The sequence below is a fragment of the Pelophylax lessonae genome, assembly GCF_965119305.1.
Source record: "Pelophylax lessonae genome assembly, chromosome: 4".
Lineage (NCBI taxonomy): Eukaryota > Metazoa > Chordata > Amphibia > Anura > Ranidae > Pelophylax > Pelophylax lessonae.
The window spans coordinates 599,569,025-599,585,623 of record NC_138771.1 but is presented as its reverse complement, the minus strand read 5'-3'; the positions used below and the strand labels follow the sequence as shown (position 1 = coordinate 599,585,623).

The 16,599-nt window shown below is 42.5% G+C and overlaps 1 protein-coding gene across 2 annotated transcripts in view; it reads left to right on the top strand.

Annotated features, from left to right (window-relative positions):
* Window positions 1-16,599, top strand: part of LOC309553391 (potassium channel subfamily T member 2-like) — a 422,810-nt gene that overhangs the window by 363,694 nt on the left and 42,517 nt on the right. For both annotated transcript variants that reach the window (XM_082254566.1, XM_082254567.1), the window contains exons 19-22: window positions 3,733-3,949; window positions 4,043-4,148; window positions 8,558-8,730; window positions 13,519-13,590. In XM_082254566.1, coding sequence (XP_082110692.1) covers window positions 3,733-3,949; window positions 4,043-4,148; window positions 8,558-8,730; window positions 13,519-13,590 — 568 coding nt within the window. The remainder of the gene's footprint in view (window positions 1-3,732; window positions 3,950-4,042; window positions 4,149-8,557; window positions 8,731-13,518; window positions 13,591-16,599) is intronic.

The window sequence follows — 16,599 nt, the reverse complement described above, 5'->3', positions numbered from 1 at the left end:
ACATGTATGTGTGCAACATCATGTGACATAATTACGTCACGCATTTTAAAATGCACATATTGCTTCCACAATCACAGCCATATTTACAGATTAGGTCACCTCTATTTCTTACCAAGTTCCTTCTAAAAGGTGTACCTTCATAATTTTAGATATGGACCCATTATACATAATGTCTTTTGGGCCTTAAATATTATACAAAGGCTTTTTAATTTCTTTGCCCCCACACAAAAACAGTGGTCAATTTACTCTAAGATACTGAACACAAGTTAACTCTAACATACCAAACACACACGTTCCCCCTCCGTCCATGGGCGTCTGCAAGAACTTTTTCAGGGGGGGGGGGGGGCATAATTTTAAGGTCACCCAGGCTCCACCCATTTTCTACAATGTCATGAAGGGGAGGGGCTTAGTCATTATACTTATTTTGAGTATTTATTTTTAAAGAGCAAACAGCAGTATTTATTTTTAAAGCATTTGTTACCCTAAAAAAAAAAAAAAAAAAAGATTCTGTTCCCTTAAAGCATGTTGTACAGCGCAGTGCTTTGCTGTGTAATTTGGCCCCTTCTATCACCTGAAATACTTGGCTGATCCTGCCTGGCTATGTCCTCCCCTCTGTAAACTGACCACGGTATACAATGGCTGCTGATCCCTGATACTGTGGTCAGTTTAACTCTTAATAAACAACATGTAAAGGCTTTTACAATTTTGGGTACTATTGTTTTTCCCCATTTAACCACTTGCTGACCGCTCACTGAGCGGGTACTGCGGCAAAGTGGCTTGATTCTATCCAGCGACGTAGACCTACGTCGCTGGACTCCTCCCCTTGTGGGCGGCGCGGAGTCGGGCCAGGGGAGGAGAGACGGTGATCACCGCCGCTCTTCCCCGATCGTCGGGGATCGAGTGAGGAAATCTGCCCGCTTTGTTTACACAAAGCAGTCACAGATTACAGGACACAGCGGGAGTCGGGCCAGGGGAGGAGAGGCGGTGATCACCGCCGCTCTTCCCCGATCGTCGGGGATCGAGTGAGGAAATCCGCCCGCTTTGTTTACACAAAGCAGTCACAGATTACAGGATTCAGCATAGCTGAACCTGCGATCTGTGCCTGTGTCACTCAATCCCCTCCCCCCCACACACGTCAGTAAGCAACAGGCATACAATTAACCCCTAGATCACCAATAAAGTTAACAGTGCACATTTTTAGCACTGATTACTGTAGTAATGTCACTGGTACCCCCAAAAGTGTCAAAATGTCAGTCAGGGGTCCGATCTGTCCGCCGCAATGTCGCAGTCCCGCAAAAAAAAAAAAAAACGCAGATCGCCGACAGATCGCCGCCATTACTAGTTAAAAAAAAAACAATAAAAATAACATAAATTTCCTGTAGTTTGTAGCTGCGATAACTTTTGCACAAACCAATCAAAATACGCTTATTGCGATTTTTTCTTTACCAAACATATGTAGCACAAAACAAATTGGCCTAAAATGTTAAAAAATTTTGGTTTTTACATTTTTTGGGGGGGGATTTCATATAGAAAAATATTGTTATTTTTTCAAAATTGTTGTTCTTTTTTTGTTTATAGCGCAAAAACTAAAAATCGCACAGGTGATCAAATACCACCAAAAGAAAGCTCCATTTGTGGGGAAAAAAGGACATAAATTTAATTTGGGAACAGCGTCGCACGACCGCGCAATTGTCCGTTAAAGTAACGCAGTGCCGAATCGCAAAATATGGCCTGGTCAGGAATGGGGTAAAACCTTCCGGTCTTAAAGCGGTTAAAAATACGCTTATTGAGAATTTTTTTGTCAAAGACATGTAGCTAAATACATTTTGGCCTAAATATAAGACAAAAATTGAAAATATTGGATATTTTTTAACTGTCAAAGTAGAAAAATATTGTTATTTTTTCAAAATTGTCGCTCTTTTTTTATTAATATCGAAAAAAATTAAAAGCGCAGAGGTGATCAAATACCACCAAAATAAAACTCTGTTTGTGGGAAAAAAAGGACGTAAATTTTGTTTGGGTACGGCGTTGCATGACCGCGCAATTGTCAGTTAAAGTCGCACAGTGCCAAGTTGCAAAAAGTGGCCTGGACGTAAAGCAGGAAAATCCTCCGGTGGTAAATTGATTAATTAACGTGCGCAGTTTCAAGAAATGTTTGATATATTATTTACCAGACACAACCCCATCTATTATATTTTACCAAAAATTGATTTGTGTGCACTAATTTTAGTGCATTTTGGCCAGAAAATATGTTTTACAAACAGCTGTGCAAATATCGTGCAACAGAAAAAATTGCAACTGCCGTCATTGAATTCTACAGAGCCTCTGCTTTCAAAAAATATATAATTGTTTGAGCATTTGAATAATTTTCTAGCAAAATATGTAGATTTTAAACAGGTGTGTGTAAAATGAAAAAATTTCCCTGGACATCAAGTGGTTAAAGAAGAACCGTGGTCCGGTTAGGGATTTCAATTATTTAAAAGCTGTAAAAAAACTTTAAAACAAGCCCTCACTGATTTCTGTAGCTGCAGACACTGTGCAGTAATTCATCCTGGAGGTTTACAAAAGCAGTGGCATAGCGTGGGGGGTGCAGGGGGGGCCGGCCGCACCGGGCGCAACATCGGGGGGGCGCATCCGCAGTGTCACTCTGTCTGTCTGACTCTGACATACACAGTTCACACACTCTCTTCGGCTGCCTCCATCTTTAGGCTGGGAGATGTCCAGCGCGGGCGCCCTATGGCTGAAAAAGGGCGGGTTCGGGTCGGGGCGGGGCTGGACTTTGCCTCACCTGTCCACTGGTGTAGGGTGGGTGGCGTTCCAAGCTAAGCACCGCCTATGCCGCCTCTCCTCACTGCTCAGTCAGTTTAGCAGCGAGTGAGTCAGCAGCCTGGCGCTGTCACAGAGTGGGTTTTTTTTTTAATCACCTGATTAGCGCCAGAGGCTCTAATAGGCTTCAAAAAAGGGTGGACCCGGGGCGCAGAGCAGAGCACCCTAGCCCACCCATTTGTGTGACAATAGCGAATGAAAATTCGCTATTGTCACACGGATCCTCCTCCTGGCCAATCAGGAAGAGGGTACGAGACCCGCTTCCTGATTGGCCGAAAGGCAAACGCATGCCATTGGCCGAGGAGGAGGAGGGAGGACTCGAGGAGATGCAGGGGACTGAGGAGAAGCCGCCGCTGCAGGTAAGTCTCTCTGAATTGAAGGGGGGCACGCTGGTCTGTCTGCATTAAAAGGGGGCATGCTGGTCATTCTGCATTGAAAGGGGGCATGCTGGTCATTCTGCATTGAAAGGGGGCACGCTGTTCATTCAAACTTGTATTTAGATGCATTTTACTTTAATTACATCAGTATTTTAATAACAATAATACATGTGCTTTGGGGGTAAGGGTTTCTTTAACTAATCTAGTGGAAGAGACTCGAGTACTAAAATCCCACGTGTTAGGGGGCGCAAATTACTTGCCTTGCCCCGGGTGCTGACAACCCACGCTACGCCTCTGTACAAAAGAAAGTACTTTCGGTTTAATTTCAGCAGCTCAGCTCCCCTTACTCACTTCTGCCTGCAGCTCCGAAGATTAGTGAGGACTTGTTTTAAAACATAGTTACTGAACAGATTTACAAAGAGGTTTGTCCAGTTTTATACATTTTCATCCTCCTTTAAAAAGCACAGACATGGCAGACATGCAGAAAGCTCCCCATTTATATATCCTCCTTATTTTTTTTTTTTTATAGGCACAGTGGCCATCGATCTTCAGGGTTCAAGAAGTCCAGAGAGTGTTGATGGCAACTTGCTAAGCCCACCGGCTGACTCCACTCATAGAAGAAAACACAGCATCGATCCCGTGCCTGACCTAATTGATGGTGATACCAGCACATCCTTCGACCTTTTGAGTGACCAGTCTGAGGATGAGATTAGTCAGTCAGATGAAGAGCTGGGCTCTTACAATGAGTAAGCTGATGACAATGCGTAAAGGACAATATGAAATTTCCATAAATGCCTGATAGTCTCATTACACAGATTGTTCTAATTCTTCTCTTTCAGCTGGGTGAAGGGCTATCCCTCTAATACACCTTACATTGGCAGCTCACCCACTTTATGTCACTTACTCCAGCAAAAGAGTCAGTACTGCTGTCTGCGACTTGATAAGGTAATATCGGTACTCTGATTATGTACAGTGCCTTGCGAAAGTATTCGGCCCCCTTGAACTTTGCGAACTTTTGCCACATTTCAGGCTTCAAACATAAAGATATAAAACTGTAATTTTTTTTGAAGAATCAACAACAAGTGGAACACAATCATGAAGTGGAACGAAATTTATTGGATATTTCAAACTTTTTTAACAAATAAAAAACTGAAAAATTGGGCGTGCAAAATTATTCAGCCTCCTTTAAGTTAATACTTTGTAGCGCCACCTTTTTCTGCGATTACAGCTCTAAGTCGCTTGGGGTATGTCTCTATCAGTTTTGCACATCGAGAGACTGAAATTTTTGCTCATTCCTCCTGGCAAAACAGCTTGAGCTCAGTGAGGTTGGATGGAGAGCGTTTGTAAACAGCAGTTTTCAGTTCTTTCCACAGATTCTCGATTGGATTCAGGTCTGGACTTTGACTTGGCCATTCTAACACCTGGATATGTTTATTTGTGAACCATTCCATTGTAGATTTTGCTTTATGTTTTGGATCATTGTCTTGTTGGAAGACAAATCTCCGTCCCAGTCTCAGGTCTTTAGCAGACTCCATCAGGTTTTCTTCCAGAATGGTCCTGTATTTGGCTCCATTCATCTTCCCATCAATTTTAACCATCTTCCCTGTCCCTGTTGAAGAAAAGCAGGCCCAAACCCTGATGCTGCCACCACCATGTTTGACAGTGGGGATGGTGTGTTCAGGGTGATGAGCTGTGTTGCTTTTACGCCAAACATAACGTTTTGCATTGTTGCCAAAAAGTTTGATTTTGGTTTGACCAGAGCACCTTCTTCCACATGTTTGGTGTGTCTCCCAGGTGGCTTGTGGCAAACTTTAAACAACACTTTTTATGGATATCTTTAAGAAATGGCTTTCTTCTTGCCACTCTTCCATAAAGGCCAGATTTGTGTAGTATACGACTGATTGTTGTCCTATGGACAAAGTCTCCCACCTCAGCTGTAGATCTCTGCAGTTCATCCAGAGTGATCATGGGCCTCTTGGCTGCATCTCTGATCAGTCTTCTCCTTGTATGAGCTGAAAGTTTAGAGGGACGGCCAGGTCCTTCCATTGGGATGTTTAATGCTTGGGAAATCTTTTTGTATCCAAATCCGGCTTTAAACTTCTCCACAACAGTATCTCGGACCTGCCTGGTGTGTTCCTTGTTTTTCATGATGCTCTCTGCACTTTAAACGGACCTCTGAGACTATCACAGTGCAGGTGCATTTATACGGAGACTTGATTACACACAGGTGGATTCTATTTATCATCATTAGTCATTTAGGTCAGCATTGGATCATTCAGAGATCCTCACTGAACTTCTGGAGAGAGTTTGCTGCACTAAAAGTAAAGGGGCTGAATAATTTTGCACGCCCAATTTTTCAGTTTTTTATTTGTTAACAAAGTTTGAAATATCCAATAAATTTTGTTCCACTTCATGATTGTGTCCCACTTGTTGTTGATTCTTCACAAAAAATTACAGTTTTATATCTTTATGTTTGAAGCCTGAAATGTGGCAAAAGGTCGCAAAGTTCAAGGGGGCCGAATACTTTTGCAAATTGAAAACCAAGGACCCACTATATCTAACAAAAGTGAAAAGGCTGGTGCCATGGAAATCGACTAAAACATACAGTATAAACTTCATTGTTACTGATGACAAAACAGCCATAATAAACAACGCGTTTCAGCCATCAGGCCCTAATCATGGCTGACATGATTACATGGAGGTAATAGCCTGGATGCACCTGTTTCACTACATCTAATGGTCCACACACAGCATAACAAACTCGTGGGCATGAAAGCCTCTGTTATAGCCATTCTCAACCAGGGTTCTGTAGAACTCTAAGGTTCCTCTAGTGATTGCTAGAGGTTCCTTGAGCTGTGGCTGGTTGACCTCCTATCTGCATGATTCCAGGGCCAACACTACTTAGCAGATCTAGCAGCATTACACAATGAGCTGACTGTAAGGGTGGTAGTCTGCACACCACTGTGAAGGGCATATTCTCTCACTGACCATCAATGTAAGGGAGGCATCTTCTCACTGTTGAATACATTTTAGCAGGGGTTCCCTGAGACTTGAAATTTTTTTCAAGGGTTCCTCTGGGGTTGAGAAAGGCTACTCTGTTAACGAACAAGAAAATGATACTCCATCATGGGGAAAGGGTTAAACCTTTTTGATTCAGGGTCCGAGCTGTCACAGTGGATCTGGTAGTGGTTTTTGCACCTGCGATCACACCAAGAAATGAGAGAATTGCAGATGCCAAAAGCATTGCTATGATTGATTTATTAGAGGGCTGGAGACATGGCAGCATTAGAAGTAAAGTCATAGTTTTTTTTCATAGTGTGCCAAGGATTAGTCACACAAAAGACACGTTGCAGATTGGTAGAGGTTCTTTCAGGCACCTTTAAAATTTTTGGTGTATACGTTATCAATATGGCTGAGCAGCAGCAAAAGATGCCTGCAAGAACTATTTGATTCATGCAAAAGTTCAGGGACCCCCCTATCCTGGGCATAGCGTTATCACTCTGTAGGTTTCCATTTTTCTTAGTCCCAAGACCTGCCCCGCTGGAGCCAAGCCTCGTTCTTGCCATTCAGTGGCCAGAACAATGGCAGTTCTTGCCAGTGCAATGTCAGAGCCACTTTAGGCTGTACCACCCCTTTTTCATACATCAGCTGTAGTATTCTGAGATGTTTAAAAATGGCTTAGCATGTTCCACCTAATATTCTCTCACTCTAACCTGGTAGTGCTACTATAGTAACAGGTGAACAATATGGAGGCACATCACTTCATAGCACTTCTAAAATAGCATTTCCCAACCTTTTTTTAGCCATGGCACGCTTTAAAAGAAGGAAAAATATTGAGGTACCCCAGTCTAAAGTGTAAAAAGCATTAATGTTACTTTTCAATGGGAAACCTGAGCCTGGAACAATGCACAAAACCCCCTTGATGAAATAACTTCACATCAGAAGCCCTTCTTCACATCAGGGGTTTCCTCGTGACATCGGCCCCTCCTTCACATCAGGGGTTTCCTCATGACATTGGCCCCTCCTTCACATCAGGGATTTCCTCATGACATCGAACCCCTCTTTCACATCAGGGGTTTCCTCATCACATTGGCCCCTCCTTCACATCAGGGGTTTCCTCATCACATCGGCCCCTCCTTCACATCAGGGGTTCCCTCATCACATCGGCCCCTCTTTCACATCAGGGGTTTCCTCATCACATTGGCTCCTCCTTCACATCAGGGGTTCCCTCATCACATCGGCCCCTCCTTCACATCAGGGGTTTCCTCATCACATCGGCCCCTCCTTCACATCAGGGGTTTCCTCATCACATCAGCCCCTTCTTCACATCAGGGCTTTCCTCATCACATCGGCCCCTTCTTCACATCAGGGGTTCCCTCATCACATCGGCCCCTCCTTCACATCAGGGGTTTCCTCATCACATCAGCCCCTCCTTCACATCAGGGGTTTCCTCATCACATCGGCCCCTTCTTCACATCAGGGGTTTCCTCATCACATCGGCCCCTTCTTCACATCAGGGGTTCCCTCATCACATCGGCCCCTTCTTCACATCAGGGGTTTCCTCATCACATCGGCCCCTTCTTCACATCAGGGGTTTCCTCATCACAACGGCCCCTCCTTCACATCAGAAATCTCTGTTACATCAGAGGTTCCCTCGTCACATGAGTGGTCCCCCCGAATCACATCAGAGACCCCTTCACATCAGGGGTTCCCTCATCACATCGGCCCCTTCTTTATATCAGAGGTCCCCTTCACATCAGATGTTCCCCCTTCACATCAGCGACAGAGGGCAGGAGGTGGAGGGGGTCTGGCGGAGGCAAACTTTCATTTTCTCCTGAATGCTGGGGCAGCCTTGCATGCGACGGGCCCTGGATCAAAGTCAGGCTCTGCCATGGTGGGGGCAAGCTTGCCTCCATTAACAGAGTAATGAATGACGCCTTGCATCCTAGAGCATCATTGCCTGTTTTGCTGCTGGTGGCCAGCCTACCCAAACCATGTCAACTCATGAGGTTGATCCTGGCCTAGCTGGGCCTTGTGCTTGTGGCACCCTGGTTGGTAAACATTGTTCTAAAGTACTTTAAATATTGGAACACTGGAAAAATCAGTAGCATGTACTCACTCCTTCACACAGTTGTATCTTATGTTACATTAAGTGAACATTTTTCCTGAATAGCATTACTAGTTCAAGGACTCCTTTCTCCTACGGTCTGTGCTGCTCATTATTTCAAATAAATATTAAAAGGACTCAAATTGCTTATTACATATATAGTGTTCTAATACAATATTATGAGCATTTATCAATGTGTTTGTACATGTATTAAGGTGATGTCATTGTTTTTTTTTTTTTTATAAAGGGTTGCCACCATTTCCCCTATGAAGATGCACGGGCATACGGCTTCAAGAACGCCCTGGTAATTGTATCAGCAGAGCGAGCGGGAAATGGGTTGTATAACTTCATTGTTCCTCTCCGAGCATACTACAGAGCCAAGAAGGAGCTGAGCCCCATTATACTTCTCCTGGAAAACCCGTGAGAACCAGCTAGCTATTTAAAATATTTCATGTTCTTGTAATAAAATCTTTGTATTTACACTTGTGGCTAAAACGGGGGGGGGGGGGGGGGCTGGATCCTTGAGGTAAACGTAGGTGGATGAGCTGCATTTTTACTGACCCCCCCCTTAAGCTGCAAAGACAGCTGGGCAGGGCTGTACATATGCTGCAGACTGTGCTTTTGCCACAACCATACTAAAACTGTGTGTAATGAATGTAGTTGTGGCATGGGGGTGCGGCATTTAAAGGGTTAAAATAGCTTGTGAGAAAGCAACATACCAACTCCTCACTGCCTATCAAACACCTCTGAAACACAATCCACTGCCGATCACTTTTCAGAAGGGTGGCAAGATTCTATGCATGTCTAAACTAGACATGTGCAGAACAAAAATTTTTGTTTTGTTTCATTTTTACATAAATTTGTTTAGTTAAATTAATTTTATTTGTTTTGTTTATTCGAATTCGATTAGAATTTGGCATTCGAATTTATTCTATTCGAAATTCAAATTTCGGTAGATAGTTCTATTTTATTCTATCCCATTCTATTATTTTTTCTGTTCGATTCTGTTCTGTTTTAATGTATTCTTTTCTTTTCTATTCTATTCCTTTATTTTCTATTCTATTCTAATATTTTCTAGTCAATTTTTTTTCTATTTTCTTTTCTTTTCTATTCTATTCCTTTATTTTCTATTCTATTCTAATATTTTCTAGTCAATTTTTTTTCTATTTTCTTTTCTTTTCTATTATATTCCTTTTCTTTTCTATTCTATTTTATTCTATTCCTGTCTTTGAATTCTTTTTCAAATTCGATTTAAATTCATTTTCGAATTTGATTCTAATTCAATTCGAATTCAAATTTTGTCCAAAATTTAGTTTAGTCATTTTGGATTTGTGTAAACTCATTACTATTGTAATTCAGAAATTCAGATACATCTGAATTTTTGAACAACTAAATATTCGTCCGAATTTTGATTCAGAACAAAACGAACCGCTCACGTCTAGTCTAAACTAATAGGCCTAAGTTGGTTAGGCAGGGTTGCAAGATTACTAACTGCATTAATTTGTTAATTTGTTCGTTTGGGGAGTTTACAATGGATCAAGCAAGATATTAGACCTTTACCTTATTCCTGAGTAGTCTGTTGTGGTATCTGGCTGTCAGAAGGGCAGCTTGATCTGAGTACCTTTATACCATAAAAGTAGGCACCACTCGGTGGCTGCAGATACCCATATTTCTCAGCCACTTGCCTTGTACTGTATGTGCTCTGGAAATCCGCAAACCTGTGAGCATTACTTACCTCACCCTCCACTTCCTCTAAAACTCAGAGATTTGGCACACTCTCCTGTCATCCCACTAAAGTGTACAAAAGCCTCGACAACCTATAGAGAAGTGAGGTGAAGTCAAAGTGCATATGAGGAGTGTACCCAGGTTGGAGAGATTCCTCAGGCCCACAAGAACTCAAAAAATGACTTTCAGAGCACCCTGATTGTAGGTGGTGTTTACTTTTTAGGGAAAAGTAGTATAGGAACTTTTTGTATATCGTAGGTTCACTTAAACAAAATAGCTCTGCAGTGGTGACATCACTCTTCTGACCTTTACCAATGTGACTTTGGAAATGTTCAGCCAAGGATGTTTTCTAGCCCCAGTATAAAACTCATTGTGATAAGTTTTTTATATCATCGTAAAGTGTGTGGAAAGATGGAGTTCTTTTTTAAAAAAATCACTTTAAGTCTGATATTGTGCAGTGAACCTAAGAATTTTTTGCCTGAGGAATCTCTCCAACCTGGGTACACTCCTCATATGCACTTTGACTTTCTCACTTCCAATGGTCACTTTTCTATAGGCTGCCGAGGCTTTTGTACAGCTTAATGGGATGACATTAGACTGCAGGGATCTTCAAACTACAGATGAAAACACGAAGGTGACCAGCGCTATGGAATATCTTCAATATGGAAAAAATTACTAGAATTGCTAACCGTATGAACAGGTGTAAGCAGCCACAAACCCACCCCTGAAAAACAGGGGTGTAATATGAGTGAGGGAGAAGAAAAAGGGTTTGAGTAAGGCGCTACCTGTTAGAGCAGTGTTTTAAAATAAGGGGTTAAAAACCCCATACAGATTGTATGTGCACGGAAAAAGAGTTAGTCTCAGTGCTCAGTGATAGGGGTAGACAATGAGTTTCCCTTAGGAATAAAGTGCTCGGTGCAAATGTATAGTGTAGTTCACTGCTCATATAAAACCAGAAATAAAAATAGTGCACAGAGTATAATAAAACATTTAATGCCTATGGCAATGCATTAAAACCACATAAGAAAAAAACAGCGGTGGTGCATAATAGTATTTAAAATCCTTAATGGCAATAATCAAAACACAATATAAAAACACTTAACCAGTGCTATAAAAACCGTGAATAAGTGGTTATAAAAGGTGAGGTGATGGTGAGTTGGTGTGTTAAAATGGTGAAACCAATAGGTAACACTCTCACCCTGTTCCCTTTTCTGGGCCAGGTATGTGAAGAGCCTCAGAAGGGATTATTGCCGGGGTTCCTTCAAGTTTTAAGCAGGACACACTGGGAGCGACCTCCCTCCGAAGTGCTTCAATCTGTGGTGCTTAAACAAAGGAGACAAGGACCCCAATGGCGTAGTATACAATCATGTAATGAAGGCAAGCACAAGCAGAGACTTACGGTCGGACCGATCACTTCAGCTTGTCAAACAGAAGGGGGACGCCGGGATGCTTCCGCTTCCGCGTTCCACGGCTCCACAATCGCTAAACCGGAAGTGAGGTATGGCGTACGTAGCTCTGCCCTACGCGTTTCGTCATCAAGACGTCTACTGGAGCGGCGCCATTTGTCATACTCCCGGCCTTCTTATAGCCCATCGTATCCTAGGCAACCAATATACAAAGCGCGGCCATATTGGTGCTCTTGCGGAGCTGATCGGCGGACATATTTCTCCACCCTCAAACTACAGCCCTCCAGCTGTTGCGGAACTACACATCCCATGAAGCATTTTAAAATTCTGACATTCACAGACATGACTAGGCATGATGGGAATTGTAGTTCCTGAACAACTGGAGGGCCATAGTTTGAGGACCCCTACATTCAAGTCTACCAAATCTCTGAGTTTTAGAGGAAGTTGAGGCTGATGTAAGGAATGCTCACAGGTTTTGTAAATCCTATGTCCCTCACTAACCTGTGAGGCCACTGGATGTGCAGTATAAACTGTATGTAGCTGCAGCTACATACAGTATCCCACACTGTGTTCTGGATGCGAGGCAACTCCAACTCGCTAAAATCTACAATCACGTCACTTCTGGTGACTCTACAGCAGCAGTAATTGGAGATTTGGAGTTGCTGTTTTCACAGACCATCGGCAGCCTGTACACTACGGCAGTGGTCCTCAACCCTGGCCTACAGGGCCCACTAACAGGCCAGATTTGCAAGATAACTGAAATACATCCCAGGTGATATCATTTGCTGCTCGGTGATTGCAGTACTCTAGTCTGCATCTCCCCAAGGTAATACTTAAAATCTGGCCTGTTAGTGGGCCCTGTAGGCCTGGGTTGAGGACCACTGCACTACGGTACACGCTATAATGAGTGGACATTGGTAGTCAGCCCGCTACTAACCAACAACATGGCCGCCTCCAAGGCGGCAACAACTTTTTTCCTCCTTACCTGGTGTTCTGTGAAAAGAGGCAACTGGTTGTGTACTGTAGTGTACAGGCTGCCGGTGGTCTGTGAAAACAGCAACTCGTCCAAATCTCCAATTATTGCTGCTGTGGAGTCAACAGAAGTCACGTGGTTGGAGATTTTGGCTAGTTGGTGTTTTCGGCAGAACATCAGCAAAAAGCTCCAAAGTTATCGCACGATATGCCGGACCTTTAGAACGCATGTGCGGCTGACGTCAGCGGCTGCATGCAGGGTGAATATCTCATAAATGGTGCACGTTTAGGGGATATTCATTTTACCCACAGGTAAGCCTTATTATATCGGGGGCTGATATGCACTTTCCCCGATATATATCGGAATCGGCCCCTGAGGTTACTGATATTGCTGATATTTCGGGAAAGTGCTGTACTGGAGTAATGCCTGCAGCTAGAGGCATCGCCCCGGTACCGGCGTCCATAGCCGACAGTCGGCTGTCTTGTCTTCCGCGGCTCGCCCGGGTCTCCCATCCCACCGGGATACCCGGGGCATCCTACTTGCATGGCCGCCAAACAGAAGACCTGATCAAAGCCGCATTCGGCTCTGATCAGGTCTCCATGTAAACAACCCGGAAGTGATGTCATGACATCACTTCCGGGTACTCGGCACCACATTAAAAAAACTGACAGCATTCAAGACAGCCAAACTTGGCGTTTCAAATGCTTTTCAGTGCCGAGGAGGGGTTTGGGGTCTTTTAGACTCCCAGATCCCTCCTCTAGAGTACCTGGAAAAAAATAAAATAAATACATTTTTTTACATGGCTGAAAATATCCAATATCCAATGACCAAAATATCGGTATCGGCATTTAAAAAAACGATATTGGTAGATCACTAATGCAAATGTATGCCTATAAAATAGGCAGGAAACAGCATTAGCACTAGCTTATCTCTGTGTAAACAAGTGTTCATACAGATGACTAGCACTGTCTGCTTGTGCCATAGGAGGCAATTGCCCAAACAGGTAATCTCATACCTCATACACAGCTTTATTTAGTGCAACAGTAAAAGTTTCAAACAGCTGAAGTAGGTCAGTCAAGTAACAATTGTATAACTATTTTTCAGACCTGATACACAGTTCCTTGAGGCCATCTGTTGGTTTCCTCAGGTCTATTACATGGTGGGATCCATTGACAAGTAAGTATTAAAAAATACTATATACATGATTAAAAAATAGGTATAATCCATTGGATTCAACAGATGATAGGGTTGGAAATTCATCTTAGCTTACCCTATGCTATTGGTAATAGAGTTGAGCTTCCCATCCCATCTTCTGCAATCTTGCTTTGCATTAACATTTTACTGTAATAAGCAGTTGTGTCTTCCAACCAAGAATGGCCTGACACATACCCCACTCATTGAAAAGTTAGGCCGACACATAGATAGGTCTATTTGCGCTTGTATGACAGACTCCCAAATATTGGCTCATTGAAACCGAGGGAGATCGGAGAAGGGTCAGGAAAACACTGCTAATCCAAATTCCCAGCACTAATCAAGATCTCACAAGGCTGCGTGGATAATGGTTTCAAAAACACTGATGCCAAGGTCTCTCTCCCTTACAGTTTCAGAAGCACAAGTGAACTTATGTTTTGAGAGGATCTTTGATTCTCATAACCCCAGTTCTACAATGTGTAGATGAAGGTCCTTTACCTTGCCTTTATTCTTCACACTGACACCTATGATGGAGCATTATTTCTCTCACTGACACCGCAATGGAGCTGTCCTCCCATTGATATCATCAACGGGGGCACTATTCGTCCCACTAATACCAATGATGGGGCATTTTATACTCTCACTGATCACAGTCTGGCCCCTCTAAAGTCTAAAGCACAGTAAACTGGCCATTTGTTTAGAAAGATTGGAGACCCCTGGTCTAGAATATTTAAACAGCTAGTTTTAGATTTTTTTTTTGTAAATAATAAAACATTAAACAGCATGCACTTGCCAGCAACAGTATCTAGCCTAGCACATGGTAAGAGAATCTTCATCAAAGGCAGCTGCATGTTGGTTGTGAGAATAAAAGTTCCCCTTGGAACATGCGTCTACTTTTGATGCCAGAATCGTGGCAATGAAATTTCCTAATGCCCACCGTTCTGTGTTTTATAATCAAAAGTCTTTACTGAAGCAGACCAATGACCTGAGACAGTACTGTTTTGGCCCTGTGTTATTGAGGTCCAATAAGTCAAAAATACAAGTAATACAGAAATTTGTATAACAACGAAATCCTCTTTAGAGCAGGGAACGAAAGTCCATCAGCTTCGAAGTAAAACAAATACTAATAGACAAGAAGGGATGCCGAGGCATCAACCCCCAGCGGGTTTTTAGGCAGCATAGATAATAGTGAGTATACAGACAAAAATTATGTCAAAAAGTAATAAAAAATATAATCTTTAATAAACAAAACTTGAAAAGTGACAAGTGATATAACATAAGCATAACAAAGAATGCAAAGTTAAAAACAACCCCTATAGGGGGAGTATGTTATGAGCTCCTGGTATTGATACATGGTAACCTCATTGCGAGATGATATTCACAAATAACATGGTCATTGCAAAATTGTTACATATGACACAAAAAGCACCCCAAACCCCTAAAGGGTTGGGGGCAAGCAGACTCCGACGCGTTTCGACCTACAGATGGTCTTCTTCAAGGGGATTGTGAAATCATTAGCGCAATAAGCGGCTGAGAGCCAGGGAGCTGATTGAAGGATAAGAGATCCACAGACTAATCAATGGCATAGTCTCCTGCTCCATTCGGGGTGGAGTGGGCATGCAGGCCTACAAGGACTCACCAGAGTCTGATCACCGCAGAGGGCAAATGGCACCCTGTGTCTGCTGCGAGTACCATCCAAAAGTTCTGGTCTAATGTGGAGAGGAAGGATAAACACAGAGATTACAGCTCATGGGTTGATGTTCTTATTCAACAGCAAGAGTGTTTTAAAGGACACCAGTTGGCACTTCTATACTATAGTAGGTACCTCCAGATGCTATACAATGTAAGCATCTAGGTAACTCCAAAACCCTGAGTGCTTTGAAATGCAAATACTAACCAAGCTGCTATGGTTGAGGGCTCTGCACCTCACATTTGGTGCTTTGCTGTGATGGTGAAACTCACTGACCAACAGAGAAGCACTGGCCAGTACCCATGTACCCTAGGGTTAGAGGAACTTGGTGTGCTCTAGAAGGAAGCACAGAAGGGAGAGGGTGACATGAAACAACAGTTCTGGTTTATTTGCTATTAAGTTCCCACAGGTACACTTTAAAAACATGGTTGTTAGGGCACTCATTTAGGCATATGCTGCTCACACATTGCATTGACCTAAAAGTCCTTCCTCTTTACAGAGAAGCTTCACTTCATACATTTCCCGAGAAGCCCTGAATGAATTTTCCCACTGCAGTTTAAACTCTTGCTAGTTAACAGCAAACTTCTATTCATTGCACAAACAAAAATAAAGGATAAAGTGGAATGTAAGGCAAAAAGCAAAAAAAAACCCTTGGTGTACCTTTTTACATCCAAACCCCTGGAAGAGTGTTGCTGAAACCTCTGGAGAAAAGGTGTACCCACTACCACCTTCCACATGGAAATATTTATTGCCTTAATTATTGGCCAGATTAGAGCATTCCCATGTGGAGGCAGAGGGTAGGCTATGAGAAAGTCAGTATTTGTTTAAGATATTTGGGATTTATGCAGTTCTCTATGGGGGCAAGCTGTGGTACCTTTATGTTGTTTTTATTTAGCATTATCCTTACTTTTTATTTTATGCAGGCAAAACAGGGGAACTTTCACATATACATTACAAAGTTTTGTGTTATTTGAAAACAGCATGGCATAAACTGGCATATCTATTTAGGCCCACAATGCCCTAGTTATGTCTCTAACACTTATACATTATGGCTTGGGCACGAAATACATATGGAGAAAAACCTGTTACATTTTGTAAGATCAAGAACAATGCCCTCTTCTGTTATTATGACACATGTCAGAGTGTTTGATAGCTCACGGCATGGATTAGTCATCAAGACCTTTCTGAGAAGCATTTGTCTTCAACTACAGTTTCATTTTTCTGAAAAGTTTGCAGAATATATATATATATATATATATATATATATATATATATATATATATATATATATGTAAAATACAATT